General features: G+C 39.9%; 1 protein-coding gene across 4 annotated transcripts in view; it reads right to left on the bottom strand.

The window, feature by feature from the left end:
- Window positions 1–2610: 2610 nt before the first annotated feature.
- The window catches only part of FIGN (fidgetin, microtubule severing factor), a 130811-nt gene continuing 107707 nt past the window's right edge, over window positions 2611–25714 (bottom strand). For all 4 annotated transcript variants that reach the window (XM_047872070.1, XM_047872071.1, XM_047872073.1 and 1 more), the window contains one exon: window positions 2611–6555. In XM_047872070.1, the coding sequence (XP_047728026.1) occupies window positions 4301–6555 (2255 nt within the window). In that variant the 3' untranslated portion in view covers window positions 2611–4300. The remainder of the gene's footprint in view (window positions 6556–25714) is intronic.

Raw genomic sequence — 25714 nt, 5'->3', positions numbered from 1 at the left:
TCAGCAGAGTGTGAGCCTCAGTTCATGTGTTGGTTAGTCACAAGTACAGCTGGTTTTGAATTCTGAAATACTAATAGCTCCACGTTTGCTAATGTGCTTCATATGAAAATCGGCAAGTGATTCAATAACCGAAGGTTTTACTTTTCAAAAGAAAAAAACATATGAAAACACTCGGAACTGTCACGTGGCCATGTGTATCTGCACATGTGAAGAAAAGGAAGGAACCAGTTGCTTCTGAATAATGTAAAAGAGATGTTAGTTTTAAAGTTCAAATAAGTGGTGGTGAAAACAGCACACACATACACACACACACAAACACACACGCTAATTATATATATATATATATATATATATATATATATGAACTTTACCTTAGTGGCCTCAATACTTCAACAAACTGTGTCCCTTTCACTTTGCAAAATACAGTTTCAATGATCATGATAGCCAATTCTTGCTAAGAAACATGAGAATGGGATTCTAGTAGCATCTTTCTGTTTGGAGTTGGACACGTTTTTAGAGATACACTTTCTAAATGCCTCTAAAACGTATTTTCCAACCCACGAATAGATGTAAATTTACAAAGACCTATTGTAGGAATTAATTTGGACTTTTTGGGATGTATTTTTCTGAAAACTGCATAGCCAAGTACTATGCAGCCCATGTAAATTGACCTTGCTATTTTACATAGCATAGCCTCTGGATAGCTTTTATCACTTGCCCAGATGGTGCTTGGCCTATGTATTTTAGTGGAATGGTTTATTTTCTCCTTGATAGGTTTCAAATGCACAAGAAAACATTATACCCGTCTATCTGCATTTGAGTGGAATACAAACTGACTAATAGATAAACATTCTGTGTGAAAGTAAATAGCCTTAAAGTATACTGCCTTCACATTCCATTGATCAGCTCAGTCAGCAAAGTTTTCCATATCGTCACTAATGTTCTAAATATTTTGGTGAGAAGCATGCCAGGAGTGTAGGGTATTTCCATTTGTGTCGCACGTAAGGTCATTAGGAACTACCTCTTGAGTTTCTATTGATCCTTCTACTGAAGTAGTTTCCTTCACTTCCTTTGTGTTCCTGTTGGAAATGTTATTGCAGTTGTGAAGAAGAGAATTAGGGGCTGTTAAGTGGACTGGCTCAAATCCCCTGGCCAGACGGCAAGGGATTTGGACTGGCTCATTACCTTACCTTCATTAGTGGCCTTCTCCAAATTCTTAGCAGTCAAAAAGAGGCCGAGACTATGAAGCCCGATTACCCAGTTGTACTACCACTGATTGTACACATTCATTTCTCAGGATGTGGCATCCCACCCCCACCCCACGCTCCAGAAGGGATGGTCAGAACAGAGCTCATTATTAGGCTAGTCCATATAAGAGCTCGTCATGCTGCCATGCAGAATCAAAGAATCACAGGAGAGCACCAGCTACTCAAAGGTCACCTTATCTCCCCCAACAGATCTTCATTTCTTCAGCATGCCCAATTTCCTAAGAGATCAAATCCTAGAATTCACGAGGCTAAATGAAATTCACACAAGACTTCAGCTTCTGCCTAAATACATGGATTTTTGACCATTCACATCTCAAAGTAATTTTTTTAAGTCCCTTAAAGCTCAAAGCCAATACGTAGGCCTTGAATTTATTTTCAGTTTTATAAATGAGTGTAAAACACAACAGTGCAGTCATATTTGGCATTAACTCTTACTAGCCACAAAAATGTGGGTCAATATTGGATTTTCCAAAGTTGTCTAAATAAGACTGGGTTTGTCAAAACTTGCCAGTTGCTTTCAAGTGAACACAGCATGTTGGCGGAAATGAAACGTAACGTCTAAAAGACAGAAAATAGGTCAGCACTGTGCAAAAGTAAACTTGTCAGTGAGATCAATATGAACCTACAAGTTAATGGGGATATTAGAATCTTCTTACAATAAGAGATGTGCAGGGTAGAGCCAGAACACGATTATAGCATTTACTCACTTGTGAAAAGCAGAGGATGTATTTAAATATTATTTTTTGTATCCTTAATGAAAGGCACTGCTTTTTAATATGGAATCTTTATATGTAAGCACAGTCTTAGTTGATAGAATATCAGAGTAAATTAAATTTTGGTTCATTTGCTCAGTTTTTAGCAACATGAAAAATAAGACAAAAAAGGGGGAGCAGTGGTCAAGCATCATAAAATTTCAGAAATATGATGTAAGTCCTTCATTAGGCTTCTCTGTGTTAAGTGTCTCAGAGAATTTGACATCGTGAATGAAGTCAGTCAAAAGTTTTGCAGGAAAAAAAAAACAATAACAGAAAGAGCTTTCTTGGGGCTTCTCATTGCATTTATTTAAATTTTTAAAAAATGTACATCACTTTTTGAATACATAAAATGCCAGTGCTTTGCAACAGTTTTGTTACTGCATCTCTCAACTAAAAAAAAAAAAAAAAAAAAAAAAAAAAGGAAGGAAAAAAACAACCCAGGAAAAATACATTCAAAAAGCCAGGCTGTTCTGCTTATGCACGGGCAGCGGCTTTGGAAAGCTACAGCCTACACTGTCTGTTCAGAGGCACTGCCGAACGAACATCAGTTAGCTATCGATGAAAAGTTGCACATAAAGCATTAAAGGATACAAAGAACAACTTGGTGGGGAGCAGGAGAAGAATGGAAAATTAAGAAAAATGCCACATATGCCGGGGTGGGGGTGGACTCAGGCAGAAGCAAGCATGAAGACTGATGTTTCTGGAGACGAGACTTATGGGAAAAGATGGGAGAAAACAAAGTAACGAGTTTGACAAGGTATAGATGCGTGTGCGCACGTGTGTGTGTGTGTGTGTGTGTGTGTGTGTCTCCACTTCCGATTTTCTACTTTACTGTCCAAGAGAAATGTGACAAAACTGAGGTAGAAATGAATGTGGGAGCACTATAGCCCAGAAGATTTCAAAATGAGAAGCAAAATTGCACTGAGAAGAGAGCAGTCAAAAAGGAGAGGGGATATAGATGTTCTTTGTGGATATATATATATATATACACACACACACACACACACACACACATATATAAAGTTGATTGGTTGATTTTGTATTTATTTCTTTGTTTTTGCTTGCTATCTTCTGCATTCTATCAAACAGCACGACAAGCCTATAAGCTAGATTAGTGAATAGAATGACACCATTCCCAGCAGTTTTAAGAGAGAACTTGCAAACCAACACCACCACCACCCTATGCAGTAAAAGGCAGTCCTAGTTTTTAGGTACTGTGACTTCCAGGGTCCTAAACAGGTCTTGTGGCTGAGTGTTCTAGGTACTAACATAAACTGAGTAAGTAGCTTTCCGTTAACCAGTGTACCTTTTAAGAACATTTTCACTTCATTATCAAGGAGCAATGTACGAAGAACTCTTGCAGTTTTTGACATAAAGAACTATTCTGCTCTGGTTTATTCCCCATAATTAGTAAAAGAATCTTTTTTAAAAAAAATCCTTCCATTTCTACTTTAAGTCGTAAATATTCAGTTGTATCACACGTCAGTATGTTTCTGGATACATTCAAAGTAATTTTCCTTGCTATCTTCCAATTGTTGAGGTAAACATACATTTTAATATAAAGTAACATCGAAGCCTATCCCATTACTCTCAGCAGTACATAGTGCTTTCAACACATTCCTTTGAGGTACTGTACAAATCACAATCGCTTTCCTGAGTTTTTGCAGACAAGAACATTAAAAGAAATGAACTGCAGAAATTAAGGTCCAGATTACCGTTACCCTGTTTTAACTGTTCTTAGCTTAATACTGCAGAACAGACAGGATTGAGGAATACTGTTGCTCTTAAAATGGCAAAAATCTGGTTTTCTGTCGTAACACAACCGTTCATCTCTTTAGTCCAATAATGTTTGAAGTTAAAGCTCTTTATATTAGCACATGCCACCAATGTAATTGTGAGGCAAACAAAAAATAAAGCACCACTCCAGGCACTTGACAGCAACTAAATCTCGAGAACAGCAGAATGGAATCAACACACAAGGTTCACGTCCTTCTGAAATCAACACACTTGCACCTTGCTCCTTGGTGAGTGTTGTCTGGCTTGAACTGAACTGAGCATCAACAGATGCTTTCTGTCATCTGGGGCTTTCAAATCAGCAGCTCTCATCTGATGCGTTTTTCCTCCAAATCTACCCTGACGCTAAAGATGCAACGCAATCGTCATCTTCCCCAGTACCCTTTGCGATTTAAACACTACTGGAAAGGGGCTCTATACCCTATGTAGCAGGTTTTATGTGTGTGTGCCAACATTCATTACATTTTTTTTTTAAAGAAGTTATCACTGACTGCAACCAAACATTTTGTTCCATTCAACATACATATCAAGCTCTTTTTGAGATATGCTAGGCTGAATCTTGCAGAAAGCATTTTCAAAGTCTTGATACGTAACGGGCCTCAACTGGCTGGGCATGATGGCTGAAAGGTCTGTGGCTGGCATGGCGTGGAGGGGGCCCACCGCTGCTTCCTGACACAAATGAGCCACGTCTAGTCCAGAAAAGCCTTCTGTGCGCTGGACGAGCAGTGCAAACTCCTTGTCATTGAGACAGTAATTGTGCTGTGAGAGCAGTTGTACTATTATCTGGTGCCTCGCTGTGCTGTCAGGAAGTGGGATTAAAAGTCGTTTCATGAAGTACCTCCGAAGAGATTCATCTATTTCTTCTGGTTTACTGGTGGCACAAATTACTACGATTTGGTCCTCAGCTGAAGTTAGTACAGTGTCCAGCTGCATCAGAAATTCCGTTCTCATCCGATTGACTGGACTGTGTTCCTCACTCACTTGAGGGGAGAGAAGCATGTCAATGTCACTGACAAAAATCACCGAGGGCTGGCGGCACCTGGCCACGAGAAAAGACGCGTGGATGATTTTTTCTGCTTCTCCTAACCACTTGGCAACGAGTCCAGAACCAGCGATTTTGAAAAACGTGGCCCCCAGCTGGCTAGCTATGCATCTGCCCAGTAACGTTTTGCCTGTTCCCCGAGGCCCAAATAAAAGGATGCTCCGAGGTGAGGCCGTCAGTCCACTGAACGCGTCTGACCTCAACACTGGCCATAAAACCTCCTCTTTAATGACGGCCTTTACCAGGTCGAGGCCAGCGATGTCATTCCAGTCCACCGGTGGTCCTTGGGCGATAATCTCATTGGTTACCAGGTCAATGAGGTGCGTGTCGGTATTCTTCAGTTGTTCGTCCACAGAGTGGTTGGATGAGGTAGCTGCACGGAGTCCAGGGCCTTGCATCGGGTGAGAGAGGAGCTGCCTGTGCTCGTCCCCGTGCTCACTCATTACCGGCGACGTGTACTTCCCAAAGGATTCGCTGGATCTCGATCCCAGGGAATTTTTAGCAGTACTATAGGAAGGAGGGGTCAGAGCCCTACTGGACTGGCTGCTGAATTTCCTTTGCTGTTCAGAGGACATTAGCTGCTTCGTTGGCTTAAATGCTAAGGATGATGTTTCAGCACTTCTGTCAAAGCCATTCCCCCGATTCGAGTTTGAAATGCTGTTGTCGGGCATTCTGTACATGGGGCTCTGGGTAGATCTCTGTTGGCCGTAGCTGTAATTTCCGTAACTGGAGTCCATCTCTCCTTGCCCTGCCATATAGAAAGCTTTCCTTTTGAGAGAACTCGCCGAACTGTTGGCCAGAGCCGCGGGGGCGATAGGTGTCAAACCATGGCCCTGGTAAGTGTAGCCAGGAACAGTGGTGGGGGGCAGAGGGGTCGGAGCAGGGATTCCTGAAGGCAGGTAGGCTGAAGGAGGCGGCGGCGCGCCCCCGGGGCTGTACCCAGATCCCACGGCAGTCTGAGGCGGGTAGCTGGCGGGGGGATAGCTGTAACTGGAGAGGTTAGAGGTCCCATTGTAGCCCGGGACCAGGGCGGGCGGCGGGGGGGGCGGCGGCGGGGGCTGCAGGAGCCCGGAGCTATGCAAAGGGGAGGGGTGAGGTGAGGGCAGGGCAGGCGCCGGCTGGCTGCTGTACGTCGAATGCAAATACGAGCCGTTGTATCCCGGGGCGTATTCCTGAGACGGGAGCCCTGCGTGAAGGCTGGGCACGGTGTGGCTTCCGCAGGTACTACTCGAGTAGCTAGGTTCTGTCAGGTTGCTGGCCACCCCAGGAGAGCTCCCTATGCTGGCAGAGACATCTGCCGGAGGGAGGGCCGAACTGACTCCGGCTTTGCTGGCCGTGATGACATCCGGGACACAGTTCATGGGATAGACCGCTTCCGAATTCAAGGAAGGCTGCCAGGGTTCGCTTTCATTCTTCCGCCCGTTCACCAGCCCTGAGGGCGCGTCCGAGTAGTTGCTGAGTACGGGCCGGTCCACGGGGCCTTCTAGGATGCCAGAATACTTCTCTGCGTACTTTTTTAGCAGGTTGGAGGCAGTCAGAGCAGATATGTCATCGTTTGCCCAGGCATACTGATAGGTGCGCTGCAAATGACCTCGGTAGGCTTCAACTTTGTGGGCAGGAGACCGAGTGGTTGAGGTGATGTCAAAGTGCTGTTCTGGCCACTGGGCATGCTCCGGCGTCCACTGCATCTTCAAGCCTGAGGGTTGTGGGGTTGGGGGGGGGGGGGTTGGGGAGGAAAGGGCGAGGAGGGGAGAAACGTTAATTTACGGAGATACTCAGAAGTGTTAAAGCTTTCCCCCAACTTCTTTCGTTACCTATTCCTCTCTAATGACATAGACATTATAAAGAATTCTCACAGTTCATCGTATCTCTTACGATCCGTACCGTAGGTACGCTTTAAAATGGACCGAAGTTGGGGCGCCTGGGTGGCTCAGTCGGTTGGGCAGCCGACTTCGGCTCAGGTCATGATCTCGCGGTCCGTGAGTTCGAGCCCCGCGTCGGGCTGTGTGCTGACAGCTCAGAGCCTGGAGCCTGTTTCAGATTCTGTGTCTCCCTCTCTCTGACCCTCCCCTGTTCATGCTCTGTCTCTCCCTGTCTCAAAAAAATTAAAAAAATAAATAAATAAAATGGACCGAAGTTCAGTCCTGTGTCAAAAGTAAACCGAATTTAAACAAGAACTCTGTAGAAGACCTTTTTTTTTTCTTTTAAGTAATAAGCAAATCTGCTTCTGTGAAGCCTATCAAGTTACTTGCTACCCACACGCAGGAACGCACATATATGTACACACACCTTCCTGTCAAATTAGAATTCAGTCACAGGTTCTTACAATGAAATAGGCATGTCTTTTCAATATCTAGCACGCGATACTATTAAGCATGTGCAATAGCTAGCTGTTCCGTCTCTTGACATCAGAGTTTCTGTTTTATATTTTAACCAATATAAAAATGAGACACAGCTGACAGATCACATCTAGGACCCCTCTCTTATTTGGCACTGAACACCTAGTTAGCACAGTATAATGCTCCCTGCGCAGAACAATATGACACAGACATAGCAGGTCATTCCATAATCCAACTCTCATCTAAAGTGCTCCACGACAGTTTCAAATCTGCTTCGTGGAGTGCAGCAAAGCAATCTCCCAGGCAGCGCTCCATCGCTTTCATCGCACAAAGCCTACAACTCGGTATGAATTACAACTGGCTCCTTTCTGCCTCTCAGTTCTGTTGTTGAGTCTCTGGAAAAAAAAACAAGCATCACTTGTCTGTCGGTCTTCCAGCTGGCGTTCTCCCTCCTTCTCCTATAATCCTTCCCTCTGCTTTACAGTCTCCCAGTGCTAAGAGGGGAGGATACATATGCACATATATATCCACACACACGTACAAATACCTACAAATATATATATATATATATATATATATATATCCTACATATATATATGCATATATATACACACACACGTATATGTTCACGCACATATACTTATATATGCATATACCTATTATGTGTGTTTGTGTGTGGAGAGAGAGAGAGAAGGGGGAGGGAGGAAGAGAGGAAGGGAGGGAGGGAGGAAGGAAACAGGTGAAAGGGACCTGTTTCTTATAAGAATAGAGAACAGGGAGAGAATCTGGATTCTCTCTACATTTCTGTGGGAAGCAGTGTGTGGCATAAACTCAAAGAGTGCAGCCAGATAATGAGATGCTATGGGTAATTCTATCACCTGCTAGATTACTAACTGAAGCAAGGTGACTTAAGTAGCAAACTGTAAAGCAAGAGTATTTGCTCAGAATCAGAGAATCACTTGAATTTCACAGTTTAAAGAGACCTTAGAAATGACCTTATTTCACAGATTAGGGAACCCGCACCCAAAGGGATTTATAACGTACCCTCGGGGATTCACATAGACTTGGTTACAGGAGAGCACCAGAACCCTGTTTTGCTTCCCAGGGCTGGCTCACCCCATTCCAATCTCTGCTCGGTTCCAACACTTCCTATTCTGGGCCAGCTACATTAAGTAGGCCTCCTTCATCTCCTTTGTGTTACCCAAAGTGAATTTTGTGAACTGTCTTATGCCCTCTGGCAGAGATTCCTGGATAAAGAGGAGGCCTGGTCTAAGTGAAGCATCTGTGGCATCAGCTCCCTTCTGAATTACTGCAGTCTATTTTGACAGCTCCGACCCCCTTCTGCCTTCCTTTTCCAACCCCTTTAGCTCTTCATTCCCTGACTCTGGCTTCTGACATGGCCAGCTTTGACTTGCTGAGCTAAACTGAACACAGCACAGAGTTTGGTAACAGAATGGCATGTTGATTCCCTTCTGACTCCCTCTTCCTTGTTTGCAAAACCACTGCACCAGACACTGGAAGTTAATTAGCAGGATGATGCTGTGCTAATTGTGTTAATTTACAAGGTTTTAGTCAAAGAGAATCATGCCAGGGCTGGCACTGCTGTCATGCTTCCGACTTAATGATTAAGAAATACTGAAAACAAGGTGGGAAGGATTGCAGTAATTACACAATAAATGAATAAAGCAACAGGATTCATTTGCAAATATATTTTACTGCAGTTGTACTCATTTGCATTTGGATTTTTAAAAAGGATCCATGTAGATATTCATTTGCAAATCACCATCTCAGTTAAATTAAGTCTGAATGCTGCACGGTATAACTTAATCAAGCTCTCGCTTTTTTTTTTTTTAATAAAAATACAAAAGACCTTCTACTTCTCCTGCAGATGCAACAGATTCTTTCTTCACTTTCCTTTCCCTTACTCCTCCCAAATCTTCCTGTGTTTCTCGTTTAAAACTCTATGAAAAAAAAAATATCGGTGGGGAAAAAAATTGTGAAATCCCGATAAGTACAGCTTGCATCATTTCAGTCGGAGAAACTCTGGGGGTGAGTTCTAGGAGGGACTGAAGTGATATTCTTAATTGTCTCTGCTTTCTCAATCATTTCTTTTTAACGGGCGCGGGGCGGAGGGGGGGGGGCAGGAAAACACATCGCAGAATGGGTGAAATGACTGAAACCACACTTAAAGGGGAAAAGATGCAATTTTAATGAAGCAGCATTTCAGGAATCATACTTTCATTAAATTCAACTGGAAATTATTAAGAGCAAATCACCAGGAACCAATCGCAAGTAATCAGTATCTAAATTCTTCTAGTGTCATGGGATTTACTTCAAGCCTTATAAAAAAGGAAAGAATATTAATGTGACTGTAATGTAGAACTGTCTAAAAGACCTACAAATTCATTAGTCCTGTAAATTATTTCCAGGGGATTTCTATTAGGGTTTTTTCTTTAAGAGATTATCAAATACAGGGTTGAGAAAATAAGAAGGCACATGTGCCATGAGTGGAAATTTGATTAGACTGATACAGAAGAAACGTGAATAAATGTCTTGAGAGGAGGTCTCCGAAAATATTTTGGGAGTCATGGGAAATGGAATTTACCACAAACACAACATCACACACACACACACACACACACACACACACACACGCACACACATGCACATGCACACACATGCACGTGCGCTGTAAGGCATGGGTTCCTTTCAGTTAGCTGAGCTCAGCCATTGTTGGCATTAGTCAACATACATGATAAAAGCCCATTAAAAACAACGAAATGCTCTAGATTTAGAATCATTATTTAAAAAACAAAAAAGGGCATCCTTCCACCTTATTGGCTTACATTTTTTTTCTTGTAAATGATTCATTTATTCAAAATGTGCAAAAAATGATTTTAGTAAGTTATGATCACGGTAAAAGAAAGGAATATCAAGTTGAAATAAAGTAGGTTGGTCATTTTCACTGGGTACGTCTGCAGAGTTTAACTCTAGCAAAACGAATACATTTCCTAAGGTTTCTGTTTCATCCGAAATTAAAAAAAAATCCTATCAAAATTATTCATTTGGGACAATTACCAGATATACCATTGCCTTTTGATTCTCATGCTATTTTTGGATGTGCTTTCCAAGATGATTGAAAGTTTATCTGTTGATGCATACTAAAGGACAGTAACCTTAGCAGGGCTGCAAAAGGCAAGAGTGAGCTTTGATGAAATAACCTTAAGAGATCAGAATCATTCACATCACATCCCTTGGAACATGAGTACTTACCCTGTGTTTTAAAAGCATTAATATTACCTGAAAGTGTAAGTTCATAGTTAACCATGAGCTAGTTCTTAGTGGCAGCTAAAGAAGCCAGCGTTCAGGAGACTGTCCTGGCCTTGGGAGCACAAAGAACTTTTTCATCAGTTTCTTGAATTTTAATAATAATTGGAAGGCGAGCCAAGCCTGTTTGTGTTGCTGTTATTATTGTTCCGTTTATCGACGGTGATGTTTCTGATGTGAAATAGAAGCAAACTGTAGAGCCAAATGTTCTTTGAACAAAAAAGCATGCCCCATTTGATTGTATTGCCGTTGTCCATGAGTAGGAAGCAGCACGTGTATGTCACTTAACTTGGCACCCAAATAATAAGATGGGCTTTAAAAACAGCTTTCAGATGGTTTCTCTTTGGAACATGAAGAGAAAAAGCTCAGAAACAATACTATTTCACCATTGTTAGAAACATGACTCCAGAAGAAGAACTTCCACTGCTGTTTAGAAATAGCTTATTAACTAGGTACCATGAAAATTCAGGAAACAAAGGAAAGTAGAAAAAAAAGAATAGTTCTTCAACACAATTGACGAGTTGTTCCAAAACATCAGCTTTTGTTTTTGAAAGGATCAGAAAATTCTTACCACGGCTGGCAAGTTTCACGAGGCAACGCGTTTGTTTTTAAAATATGTAATTTAAAGAAAATTGCTTTTAAGATACTTTAACATAAGTATTATGCAAGAATGATTGATACTACTGTAAAAAGCCCGAGCATTTTGTTATTTTATTGTTATAAGAGGAATCTCTGTATATATCAATGAACAAGCCTATATTTCCCATTACACTGGACAGTTGCGATAACATTTCCCATTCTTATCATTCCTGACCACTTTATAACTTAGGCTTAATTGCTAAACAGTGCTGCCTCACTGCTTTACTCGCTCCATTTTGTTCTTGAACTCTGTTGAGACAAAACAAGTGCGACACCCTTCAAAGCTCTGTCATAGCTTCAAAATGATAAGGAAACGGTTATGCAGAGAAAACGCAGGATATAAAAACAACTTTCAGGATGGGAGGAAATCAGAAATAAAAGACTAAGCCCCTGGAATCTATTTTTTTTTAAATTTTTTTAACGTCTATTTATTTTTGAGACAGAGAGAGACAGAGCATGAATGGGGGAGGGTCAGAGAGAGAGGGAGACACAGAATCCAAAACAGGCTCCAGGCTCCGAGCTGTCAGCACAGAGCCCGATGCGGGGCTCGAACTCACAGACCGCGAGATCATGACCTGAGCTGAAGTGGGACGCTTAACCGACTGAGCCACCCAGGCGCCCCCCTGGAATCTATTTTTAGCATACATTCCTGGAGATAGTCACCTCAGGCCCTCACTACCCCACCCCACCCCTACCTAACATACCTATGCTGCTCAGCAGTTCATCGGGTCTAAAAGAGCCGTTCTCTACAAGGTTCCCAAAGGGCAATTCTGGTTGAAGTCCTAAGGGCAGGGACCTGAGGCAAACACCTGCAGGCAGGGAGGGCTTGCTTGCTCTAGGATTGCGGCACGATGTGCCCACGGGCCTGCCTGGCGTCACTACACCTGTTACAACCCTTTGGGCTATGGTACCTCTGAACTTTTCATTATTATTTATTTAAATACATTTTGAAAAATGATTTAATACCGCATTTATCCATGTTCTCTTTAGAAAACAATCACTCCTGGGGTAAATATAACAAAGTACAGTTGATCCTTGAACAACACAGCTTTGAATTATGTGGGTCCACTTACATGCAGATATTTTTGATAAGTACATGACAATACTGTAGATGTATTTTCTCTTATGATTTTCTTTTTTTTTAAGTTCATTTATTTTGAGAGAGAGAGAGAGGGGAAGAAAGAGAATCTCAAGCAGGTTCTGCACTGTCACTGCAGAGCCTGATGCAGGGCTCGAACTCACAAACCACAAGATCATGACCTGAGCAGAAGTTACTTAGCCGACTGAGCTACCCAGGAGCCCCATGATTTTCTCAATAGCATTTTCTTTTCTCTAGCTTACTTTATCGTAAGAATGCAGTATATAATACATATGACATGCAAAATATGTTTGCATTGGCTGTTTATGTTGATGGTAAGGCTTCTGGTTAACAGTAGGCTATCAGTTTTCAGGGAATGAAACGTTATGAGCAGATTTTTGACACCTGAGTTGTCCAAGGGTCAGCCCGAATAGAACAGTTTACAGCCCCCTCTGCCTAATAATGCAACAGATTCATCGTCTCCTGGGTAGGAACAGCAGAACTAACACACAGAGCATTCCGAATTTCAGGAAGAGAGGAGCAAATTCATTGGCTAAAAATATGGGCATAGTATGCAGTGATAAGCTTCGCGAGAGAGCACCTACTAACGTCCTGGTACTGAAAACTGGCTCCATGTAGGATCTCCTTATCATGATTCTTCAGGGGGAGCGATGACCAAATGAAATGTTTGAGCAGACCCGGCAGGATTCTCCTTTTGTGGCCTCGCCCTCATAAGCCAAGAGGCCAACAGTACATGGTATTCTCTGTATAACCCATATGATCTGAAATCTTCCTCAGTCCGTTTCCTGTTAATTCCAGTCTGAAAATGTGATGTCATATTTAAAAGTAACAGCTGGGGGAAAGTGAGAGGCGGAGCACAGAAACTGTATGTTCTCTTTAATCTGTTTAGTCTGGTTTCATCTTCAGGACACCAAAATCAGAAGTCCTTAGGGACTGTTCATTTTATTTACTCAACCACTTGAGGGCCCACTGTGTATAAAGCCTGTGGTTCAATGCTAAGAATTTAAGTCAAGGGGATCTGTTTCTCAGACAATGAAACTTTTTCAGCTTTCTGTCTTTGTAACTTCGCATTCTAAATTCTCTTTGATTTTAGAGATTAAGGAAACTGTAAAAAGTGACCTACTCCCCAATCCAGACAGTGTCTGCTATAGTTTGGTACTTCACTTACTATGGTGCCCTGTGGGGTTGAAAACTATTTTGCCTAACACAGCATTTATTTGGAGGCATTGCCTGGATGGTTGGCACAGAAAGGGACTGAAGAAAACATAAAGAAGGTTGAAGAATTTTGTTGGAAGGGTGAGCATCCTGAGTGTGAGAGCCAGACCACTGGCTTTGCTCAAACCATCACTTAATTGAACTAATCTTGGTGAAGTCACTTAAGCACATCAAACTCACTTTTCTCAGCTATAAAACGTGAACTGTAATGGTATCATATATCCTACTGGATTGCTAATAAGATTACCTAAAGTAATAATATTCATGAAAATGTTTTCCAGCTGTGAACTGCTATACAAATATTTCTTACTATTCTTTGGTTTTGAAAAATAATACAAGTGTATTAAACACAAAACAAAACTGACTAGACAGAAAAAAAGTAAAACCACTCTTAGAATTTATAAACCACTTTTTCTTCAACCTCAAGACAGCTCCTGAAAAGGAAATTTTCCAGTGGGAATGTGGGCTACAAGAAAGGTATAGCAATTCTTTCACACTCAGCAAAACACAGAGCATGATCTTACAAAAACAGTGTCAGAAATTCAAATGTTTTCAATTCCAAATGTTTTCCTAGTATTTTATTTATTTTAAATGTTCCTCAACATGGTAGAGACCACGGCTAAGAAATAAAGTACTTAGAGGTTTTTAATCCAGTTAAAAATGATCTCAAAACCTGCAGCCTCAAAATCAGACGTTCTAATTACACAGCAATACTGTCAAATGATTTTTCTCCTTAAATCACACTTTCACACCTCAAGACTCCGAATGATAATACATTTTGAAGCAAATCACTCCCTCCTCCCATTTCACCATATTTGCATAAAGCGATCCTTTCTAACAACCACGGACGCATTTCTGGCTAAATGGTCCTTGATAAGTACAGTTCCAATACCTCACCTCTAATGTAGAGACACTGCCACCTGACTGCCTGGGGGCAGCATACAGCCTGCAACCGTCTTTTCTTTGGCCAAGCACAGGGGTTTTTTTTGTTTTGTTTTTGTTTTTAATTTTTTTTAACGTTTATTTATTTTTGAGACAGAGAGAGATAGAGCATGAACGGGGGAGGGGCAGAGAGAGAGGGAGACACAGAATCGGAAACAGGCTCCAGGCTCCGAGCTGTTAGCACAGAACCCGACGCGGGGCTCGAACTCACGGACCGCGAGATCATGACCTGAGCCGAAGTCGGCCGCTCAACCGACTGAGCCACCCAGGCGCCCCCAAGCACAGGGTTTTAAAAGTCAGTGAACTTTTTAAAAAGAATCTGTATTTCCATATTTTCTATCATTTCAAGACAAACTGAATGATCTTATGTATCACTAGATCTCATTCTTACCTGGCTGAATCTGAGGCCCAGCTGCCCACTTTGGACATGGCATGCCCTCTCCCCTGTGTCATGGTGGCCCCACTCCCTAGTAAAACATCGGGTATTTTTATGGTGCCTATTGGTCACATAAACAACCAAATTTATGACTTCACTCTGACGCTTCAAGCTTCAGCTTTTATACTTAAGTACGTTTTCTTGAAAACTAGCAAGCATGCGGTTCTAAAATTTCAACAAGTAGTATCTTTATTTTTTTTTGAGTTTAGTTATTTATTTTGAGAGAGAGAGAGAGAGAGAAAACAAGGGGGGACAGACAGAAAGAGAGAGAACCCCAAGCAGGCTCCGCGCTGTCAGCACGGAGTCCGTTGCGGAGCCTGACCTCAGGTTCGCAAGATCATGACCTGAGCCGAAATCAAGAGTCAGCCGCTGGACTGACTGAGCCACCCAGGCCCCCAAACAAGTAGTATCTTTAGAAAAGAAAATTCTGGGGCGCCTGGGTGGCGCAGTCGGTTAAGCGTCCGACTTCAGCCAGGTCACGATCTTGCGGTCCGGGAGTTCAAGCCCCGCGTCGGGCTCTGGGCTAATGGCTCAGAGCCTGGAGCCTGTTTCCGATTCTGTATCTCCCTCTCTCTCTGCCCCTCCCCCGTTCATGCTCTGTCTCTCTCTGTCCCAAAAATAAATAAAAAACGTTGAAAAAAAATTTAAAAAAAAAGAAAAGAAAATTCTTACACACTGTTTATTATATGCATTCCTGTCCCCTTAATCAAAACGCAAGGAAAGTAATGGATATTTTTCTTGTTGATTCAGTATCGTTAGGACAGCAGTGTAGAATAATGAATAACGGTTTCTTAAAAAGCTGGTTTCCACGTTGCCGTTTATTTTAGTGTTTCCCCCTGTGCTCTGATGTGTCTGATGCTTTTTCTCGCTGTCTTCCCTATGTCAAGCCCCACCATTCCTAATATGCTCCTTTGAATATGCCATAGGTTCTGATACCACAAACCAAAGCTCCGTTTAATTGTAGAGCTTCTCCTATTAGTCAGTCATGAGTACGACTTTTGAGATACTGTTTAAGTTACTCCAAAGTTACGCTTCTTATTTCTTTACGGAAAGTCGTTGCATGGCTGGTATCTGCGTAAGCAACCGATCTTGTTCTACGTATCATCATTTGGGACATAGTAAGAACTGGTATTCAATGTTATGGGCATCGTGACTGGGACTAGAATGATATATACCCCGCCCTTCCGTTAAATTTGTGTGTGGCTTATGATCTGAATCAGTGTCCCTAAAATATATTACATTTTCTTCATAGCAACGAAATATGGCCAAATGTAAAAATGACTATTTTGCCAATATTTCATACTGAGGAGGAAACTTGTTATGTGTTGGTCTGATAGGTCATCATTTTTAACATATAAGATGTTTATAAGAGGATGGCTTACACTTATGAGGATGAATGCATGAGCACTTATGCAAAGCAACTTACCCTGATGAAAGAAAGACACATTTAGTCCACTGAGTTTACATTCAATATATGATCAGGATGGACAGCCTATCTCTTGAAGCAGCCCAGGAAATCATAAACATAATTCAATTAATTTTTTTTTCCCTGTGAGGTCCTAACATTTCCAAAACTCAAGTCCGAGTTTTCAAATAAACATATAATCATGCTCACATCAAATCCATATATTTTAAAATTATAAATGTAGAGTTTTTGTTTGTTCATTCATTTGGGTTCCCCTTCCCCGCCCCGCCCCAAGGGCTGGGTTTTACAAAAGTTTCTGTGTAAAATTTTTTGAGTACTAATCTAAGTAAAGGAACAGTGTCGAAAAGTCTGTGTATAATCTAAAAGTGTATTACCAAAAGTAATTCCCAAGAACACAAGGCTATGCATATACATGCAATTTGTTTTTTTGTTTGTTTGTTTGTTTGTTTTGAGAGAGACAGAGACAGAAGTTCTAAACCAGAGACAGTGCATTGCACTGACAGCAGAGAGCCCGATGTGGGGCTTGAACTCACGATCTGCAAGATTATGACCTGAGCCGAAGTTGGACGCTTAACTGACTGAGCCACCCGGGCGCCTGCATATACACGCAATTTAAAATATACACATGATTCATACTCTGAATCTTAGTATTTAGTGTCAGGTGTCATCAACTCTTGCCAGGGAAAGAGTTTGAGGGTTACTAGGCAAGAGGACTGATTTTTCCATGTTAAGTCAAATACTTTGTTTATTCTACCTCTGTGAATGTTTTTAGACAATTTGTAACCAGCTCAAATAGTGCTTTGTAGTTAACCTTTAAAGATGTTCCTTTATGGCCTTTCATCGCTCATGCTGTCTCTTCCCTTTCCCCATATACGTTTTCAATCCATTACAGCCATCTACCCTTCCCCCCAGTTCTTTTTGTCATACAAAGATCATCAGGACATACCACATATGTCCATAGGGACTGCCGGGCTAATGAATATGTATGTTCTGTGTCACAACAGAGCACTCCCCTTGTTCTGCGGTATCAACCCTCTTATGTGTGTAAATAACAGGTGAGCTGTGTAGCGTGCGGGGATAAACGGGGTTAACACAACCTGAAAGCCCCATGCTAGATTCATAGTAGCCAGCCTGTATGGTCGATCCAGAAAGAGAAAGCCACACGCCAAAAGTATTGTGCATTTTCTACGTGTTTTGAGTCTTTATTTTTACAAAGGTCTCTGCCGAGGCAACATTACCATTGTCCTAAAAGTCTGAGGTGATTTCAATTGATTCTCAAGTTACCATTGTGCCATATACAATAAATTTGCACGTTCAGTTAACACAAACAGAGCATGGTACCAACCTTGAATTATGACACGGCTGGTTAATTTCCTTGGTCACGATCCTAAAATGTTATGTTAATCATTATGCGCACATACGGCTATTTCTAAATAGTTATTTGCACATGTGTATTCTATTTCAAGTATATAAATGCAGAGCTCAATTTAGTTATATTTAAACTGAACTGTATTCACTTTTGCTCAACACACCATGCTGACATGGGTCATAAACAAATTTCAGAATCTCTCAAGCCCCACGACATTGTGCAAGGTGCAATTTGTATTCATCCTCTTTTTCTGTGATCCTCTGGAACCTTACTCTAAAAAGACAGTTTACATAAAACAAAATAGACCACTGAGACTGCTTATTTAAGACTGAGGGCTCTCTCGTAATTAGACAAAGAAGTAGACTATTACTTACATATACGCATACAACTCTTCAACCGTTCTCCTTAAAAACTCTGCTTAAGGTGACTCTACAGTGTGCAAAGCTCAGACAAAATTTGTTTAGGTTATTTATGCATTTTTTCTCTTTTTGGCAATCTGGGCATTAATTTTTAATGCAATAGCAAAATAGTGTCTTGGACTTTGATAAAAATATTCTATAGTCAGGGCTGGGTGACATAGTGCATTAATTCAGTGTCCTTCACTCCAGGGACCTGTGTATAATTTAGTCCAGCCTGAAGAAAATAACTTTGATCTGAAGGCAGTGGAAAAAGCTACATATGAAATGAGTTTAGGTAGGTTTAGGGTTGTTTCTTCCATATAAGACAACGTATGAAGATAAACTGCTTTCGAATACAATCAACATGGTCCATGAAGAGCTCTGGCTCATAACACTATTCTCCTTATGTCTCTGTTCTCCCCACCGAGGCCCCATTCTATGGTCTGGTGAAATAAACCTGAGCACCACCTATAATTAGGATGCTCTAATTTCCAGATAAACAGAACGTTGTTAAAAGTGCAGTGTGAATGACAGTCCAGTCATTAGCGCCGTTGGCTCTTCCATTTGTAAAAACAAAGAATGCTACATAATGAGACAGAAGTGGAAGAGAGGATAGCAGCATCCTCAAAGAAAGTGGCATTTCCTGTCCTGGTGGGGGTGCCCAACAACCTAGCCTTGGGGAAATGCTAACAATAGGAGGGACCATAAGTAAGGAAATTGTTTCTTCAGATTCTATCTTGATCATGTTCCCTCTGACAGTATGTAACTACACAGTATTTCATTTCATTTACTGTTACAATAGACAATGCCATTACACCCAAACAAAACAAAATAGAAAACTTTAGGCCTTGGCTGAATTTTTAAAAGTGACTGGTCTAGGGGGCACCTGGGTGGCTCAGTCAGTTAAGCCTCTGACTCTTGGTTTCAGCTCAGGTCATGATCTCAGGGTTCCTGACTTTGAGTCAATGCACTGTAGGTGCCGAAGTCTGCCTGGTATCCTCTCTCTTCCTCTCTCTCTGCCTCTCTCTCTCTCGCTCTCGCTCTCGCTCTCTCTCTCTCTCAGAATAAATAAATAAACTTAAAAGAATGATTAGTCCAGTGACATTAACCACATGAAATACATATCCTTTCTTTTGCTTATAATTCTACAATCAATTCCAATCTCTCTTCGGTTGTGAATAAATATGACTTACTTTTGTCTCTAATACAGCAGTTAAGAATAAATTTGCTCTCGATACTGCCCTTAGAGTTAAAAGCTGTAAGGATGTTGCTTCTATATGACGTAATCAATATGACAATTGTATACTTCTTACCTATAATAAACTACTTTATTGGCCTCCTTAAGATATGGATAAGCTACATACGGTATTTGTTACTATTTTAAGGAAAAGGGAGAGAACAGTTGCATTTTTAAATTAGCAGATAATTTGAAATAAACATTTTTTTTAACGTTGCAAGTTTTTATTTAAATTCTAATTGGGGGCACCTGGGTGGCTCAGTAGGTTAAGCATCCGACTTCGGCTCAGGTCATGATTTCATGGTCCATGGGTTCGAGCCCCGTGTTGGGCTCTATGCTGACAGCTTGGAGCCTGGATCCTGCTTCAGTTTCTGTGTCTCCCTCTCTCTCTCTGCCCTTACTCCACTAGAGCTCTGTCTCTCTCTCTCTCAAAAATACATAAACATTAAAAAATGAAATAAAAAAATAAATTCTAATTAGTTAACATGTAGTGTGATACTAGTTTCAGGAGTAGAATTTAGAGATTCGTCACTTACATAGGATGCCCAGTGTTCAATCACAATGAAAGAAACTTATTTTCAAATTTGCTAGTTTTGGGGCACCTGGGTGGCTTAATTGGTAAAGCATCAGGCTTCAGCTCAGGTCATGAGATGGAGTCCTGACCTGGGCTCCATGCTGACAGTGCAGTCTGTTTGGGATTCTGTCTCTCTCCCTCTCTCTCTTCCCCTCCCCCACTGGCTCGCGCACGCGCGCGCGCTCTCTCTCTCTCTCTCTCTCTCTTTCTCTCTCAAATAAAACTTAAAAAGTATATAAAATAGGGGTGCCTGGGTGGCTCAGGTCATGATCTCGCGGTTTGTGGGTTCGAGCCCCGCATCGGGCTCTGTGCTGACAGCTCAGAGCCTGGAGCCTGCCTCGGATTCTGTGTCTCCTCCTCTCTCTCTGCCCACAACCCCCACCCTCCCCCCCACCCATGCTCATTCTCTGCCTGTCTCTGTCTCTCAATAATAAATAAACATTAAAATTTTTTTTAATTATATAAAATAAAAATAAATAAATAAATTTGCTAGTTTTAGTTGCTTATGTTGAAAGAGTAAATGAGTCAAATCTTCCTGCTCCCTAGTTGCACAATGTCCCTAAACAAGAGGAAAACCAGAACCTGCAGGTGATCCAGGTAGGCTACCCAGAAAAATCAAATCTAGGTGCCTGTGTGTATGTGGGTGTGTATTTAAGTATTATGTCTGTAGTTACAGAGAAGATACAGAGAAAACAGGAGGAAAATGACAGAGAAAGAAAAGAGATTTTTCAGCTTGCTTTTATCCTAAAAATCGTCTGCTTTCCTATCAATAATCTCAGAATCTGAAGTTCATGCTAAATGATTTAACAAATGTGGAGAGCATATTTTCAATCACAAGTTTAAGCATATTTAAGGTTTTCTTTAGCTAGTTATTTATTATTTATGGCCTAAACCAAGTCATATACCTCAAAAAGTTTCCATATTTATAAAACTTAAACTTTTATTTATCCCAAATTATACTATGAACGCTCTTCCTTAATTGAGCATTCACTTTCAAGGAGCTCTGGGTTTACATGTGTAATGTCTTTTTCAAAAAGGAAATCTAATAACAATTTTATTACATATTAATACATTTTCTCAGTTGAATACAAAAAATAAAATCATTTTTTAACTGAAGTATAGTTGAGACGCATTTTAGAATCATTTTCCAGGAAATGTTAGAAAAAATCCTTGAAAAGCAATTAATTAAAATCTGTAACCATTGGTTTATATAAGAAAGCACCCCAGTTATTAATTTAGAAGCGTTTTTGTGTTTTCTATAGAATTTTTTTTTGTTTTTAAACAGAATAGAGAATTCATAAAAGTAATGATGAATCATAAGTCTAAGAACATTCCTTTCTCATTAAAATGACATACCTGAACTGGTCTCCTTTTAAGTAAATCTTTTTGAAAGCATCCAGATGCCTACAAGAGCATTCATTTATATTTGCCTTGCGTCTCACGGCCATTACCTGATCACTTAGCTAACTTGTGAAGTTTTTCAGGTGAAGATGTTTTATTATGCCCTCCGTTTTTTAAATGCTTCTTCATTCAGCCATTGTTTTCCTGTTTTACCCGTGAAATTATTTTATCCTGTTCAGTGTCAAATGATATTGTACTTTAAAAAAGAAATCTATTCAGAGAATATAGCATAAAATAGTGCATTGCATCCCTGGCCATAGCTCCCAGAAGCATTAAAATGTTACTAGAGTACCCGAATGACAGCAGTGACAGCTTAATCACTTAAAGGCTTTTTACATTAACAATTTTTTTCTTTCAATTTAAGCAGTAATATTCAGGCATGATTTAATAGGAGGTTAGCTGTTCAGTGCAGCTAAATAACGCACTTTTTTTAAATATCAAAATCAAGTTTAGTGTCTAATGAACATTTCTTTACACTTTCTGAAATATTCGTGCACGTTCATAAAGCTAGGTTTCTTTTATTTTTTCCCCTCCCATATATGTATTTAAACAATCGGCCTGATAATTAGCATGCACAGTCCAACAGCTTCCTGTATTGTTATGATTTTAAGCAGAAGATCCATGGATAAAATGTAATTGAAAGGTGAGCCTATTAATCTGAAGAATAACCTCCACAAGCCAAATAAGAATGAATCATTTTTAAGTCTCCACCTCATTTATAGCTTTATATTCCTAAGGAAAAAAAAAAAACCCAGAGAGAAACTAAAGGTGACCTTATTTAGACATATTAGTCAAGACAGCCTTTGCTGTTTTTAAGCAAACATGATTGTGACTCCACTTTGTCCGTCCAGCTTTCCAGTGTGTAAATTGGATGATGACTTGGACAATTCTCTCTTCATTAGTGAACCGTGGAAAGGAAATACAGAGATGGCTTTTTATTTTTTAAACTCTCCAGTGTCTTGTAGCCAGATTCTGAGGCACCAAGGAAATATATATGTATATGTATATATATTTTTTTCTAGACAAGCTGTCGTAATTGAAATGAAGTCTAATCAGACTCATTACTGTTTTCAGCAATTTGCACGACCAAAGATGCTTATTAGGTAACTGTGTTTAATAAACCACTCTTTAGAAAAATACCAGTAATGAGCTCTTAACAGCCAATCTTTAGCGTGAATGTAATGTGAAAAGTGTTCCTAGCGCTGAATAGATTTTCACATTTAGTAGTGTCATAATTAAGCTCCGTGAATTGGATGCTGTGATGTTAGATTTATTATAATAATCTTATTTTTCCCTATTTTAAATATACTTGGGAATACAGTCATCTTCTATTACAGTTGGGTCTATATTCATTGTAAGGCCAAATTTAGGCTAATGCCAGGCTGGTCAAAAGGTTTTCCAGCTTAGGATTTGTTAATGAATGATAAGCAAGGATTTTATAACTGATAATTGATTCTAGCAGTCAAGTGTTTCCTCATCAGCATCCCCACACCTCTTCCTGTCATTTGCTTACATATGAAAAGTTATCTTGAGATATATATACATTGTGATCCTTGAGAGGAAAAATCACTTTTCTACCGCTAAGGTAAAACACGGACAAAAAATGGATATTCTGAAAGGAATAGTTGAAGAAACATTGGTCTTTCATAATAGCAGCTATAAATAACATTCTATTGCTTCGTTAGACATCGTTTTTAAAAAGGTGAATACCATTTCCTCCCTGACTCTTCTTTTTTGTGGCACTATTTACTAAGATCTTAACATTAAAGGACAATATTGCGGATATATATTATTTATATGCACTAAGGGCGGTCATGAGCGTTAGCTAGGCTTCTTATTGATAAGGGCAAAAAAAATGTTACACATGTCTAACAAGAGGAGTTATTTCCATGCAACATGATGCACGTGCTAAAATAAGTTTATATCTATGGAGTCTATATCGACGAAGCCATCAGTAGAGTATATCCTGCGGCATTTCCATGTGCATAATAATTATATAGAAGGCATTGAAAATATTCCTTGAGAACATCTAAACAAGACTTCAAGGAAGCTCTTGAGCTTACTGTCATAAAATACCTCCCAAGATAAGACAAATATCTGTTCTTCCCTGAAGGTAACCCAAAAGATGACACAATTAGCTTTGAAATGAGACTCTAGACATTCTGCAGCGGGTCCATAAAGATAATCAATAAATGAAAAAGTACAAAAATAACAGGAGACTAAGATTTTATACCCATTCATGATACAATGTTAAGAAGGATTCTGCTGCTGAATGATTCTCCTCCCAGTACACTCATTTCTTCTAACCTCAAGCTTCATGACGCCTAATTGGAGCCAATAAGCCTCCATAACTGTTTTCAGCTTTTTGAATCAATAGGGCTATGAGGACTGAGACTGTCAAATTAATGGCTTGTTTCATCTGATTTTGTGGAATGCACTTCTTTGCATTACAAAGTAGAGAAGAAACCAAACTCCTTCCCTTGTGAATTCGTATAGCTCTCAAATCAAAATATCTTCCTGTTTCTTTAAGTCTCAACTGAATTCGTATTCAGAACCACAAAAGAAAAAGCCAGTGCATAAAACTATGGTAAACCTATATCCTGCATCTTTAAATGACTCATAGCTAAAAAAAAAAAAAAAAAAAAAAAAAAAACTTAGATGAGGGCCCCTTTCAGTGCCTTTGGAGTACCTTATCATAACCTTGAATAACTTTATTTATGAATCCAAGAATTTGTGAATGTTTTATAAAAGAGAATAAATATTTTGTATGTTAGAATCTAATATAAAAGCTAAGAAGCTCTAAAATGTCAAGTAATAGTAATAATGACAAAAATAACAATGATAAACACAACTTATTCTTTTGGTGAGCTTTCAAAATAGCTTTTGATAATGATGAAGCTATGGTTTTAATTATGAACTTTAAGAAGGAATTGAGTATTTAGTTAATAGATATTTTACCTAGATGTAAGCCTGAGCTATATAGAAAGCTGGCAGAATTTGCCTCGGTCTTAATTTCTAAGTGAGAAACAAGCTAGGGAGCATGGATATATGCATAGATAAGGTTCTAGTGCAGAGAATAAACAATACATTAATACATATTATCTTGTAAACACAAGATATGGGGGTAATAGGGCATAATTAAATGGCAGTGGTAATGGGGGGATTTGTGTCATTAGGCAAGACTTTTTGGAGAGGGTGGGTTTTAAACATCAGCTTTTGGTCACACCATTTAGACACAGGTCTGAAGATGCAGACGAACCATATATTTAAGCTTGCAAATAATTTTGAAAAAAAAAATTAGGGCCCCTCAATCCTTAAAACTTTCAAGAACCCACAATACCTTGTATCTGCCTTATTCTCAGCACCATATGTAATTTTATCATTTGTCATATTCCTAAGCAAAAAAAAAAAAAAAAAAAAAAAAAGCTTAAAGTAAATATCCTTCCTGGTAACAGACAAGCAAGCAAGCAAGCAAATAACAACAAAAAAAGGAAAAATGAAAAAATTCATTTTCTTTTACTTAGGTCTTAAATTCTTACAGGTTTACTCTAGCCCCATCTCCTGCCCTCACCTTCTTTTGGCTCTGACATGTGGGCCACTGACTTATTTTCTCTCCTTTCATTCCCTTTCTTCCCCTTTTTAAGTAGTTTGTCACTTATGAGAAAATAGGTTACAGAGAAAACATATCTTAAGTCTCAAAACCAGCATCTTAAATCTTCCTTGAATCTCTGAATCCTGATAATTTTTATTGTCACTAAAGCAAAAAAATAAACAAACAAAAAACCCAAATAAGACCAGTGGGCTAAACTGTTTAAATTATCATGACAATCATGCTGTAATAACATCTGAGTGCCTACTATTACTTAAGAGCTTCTTCCCTGGCTGCTAGAAAGTAGAGGTCTCCTATGACCCAGCAATTGCACTACTAGGTATTTGTCCAAAGGATAGAGAAATACTGATTCGAAGACACACGTGTACCCCAATGTTTATAGCAGCACTATCAACAATAGCCAAATTATGGAAAGAGCCCAACTGTCCATCGACTGACGAGTGGATAAAGAAGATATGATAAACACATACAATGGAATATTATTCAGCTCTAAAAAGAGAAAGAATGAAATCTTGCATTTGCAATGACGTGGATGGAACTAGAGTGTATTATGCTAAGTGAAATAAGTCAGTCAGAAAAAGACAAATACCATATGATTTCGCTCATGTAGAATTTAAAAAACAAAACAGATGAACATAGAGGAAAGAAAAAAAAGGAGAGGGAGGAAAACTATAAGAGACTCTTAACTACAGAGAACAAACTGAGGGTTGCTGGAGGGGAGGTGGGCAGGGGATGGACTCAATGGGTGCTCGGTATTAAGGAGGGCACTTGTGATGAGCACTGGGTGTTGTATGTAAGTGATGAATCACTGAATTCTACTCCTGAAACCAATGATACTGTATG

This window comes from Prionailurus viverrinus, chromosome C1 (genome assembly GCF_022837055.1).
Source record: "Prionailurus viverrinus isolate Anna chromosome C1, UM_Priviv_1.0, whole genome shotgun sequence".
NCBI lineage: Eukaryota > Metazoa > Chordata > Mammalia > Carnivora > Felidae > Prionailurus > Prionailurus viverrinus.
This window is presented reverse-complemented; position numbering and strand designations above follow the sequence as displayed.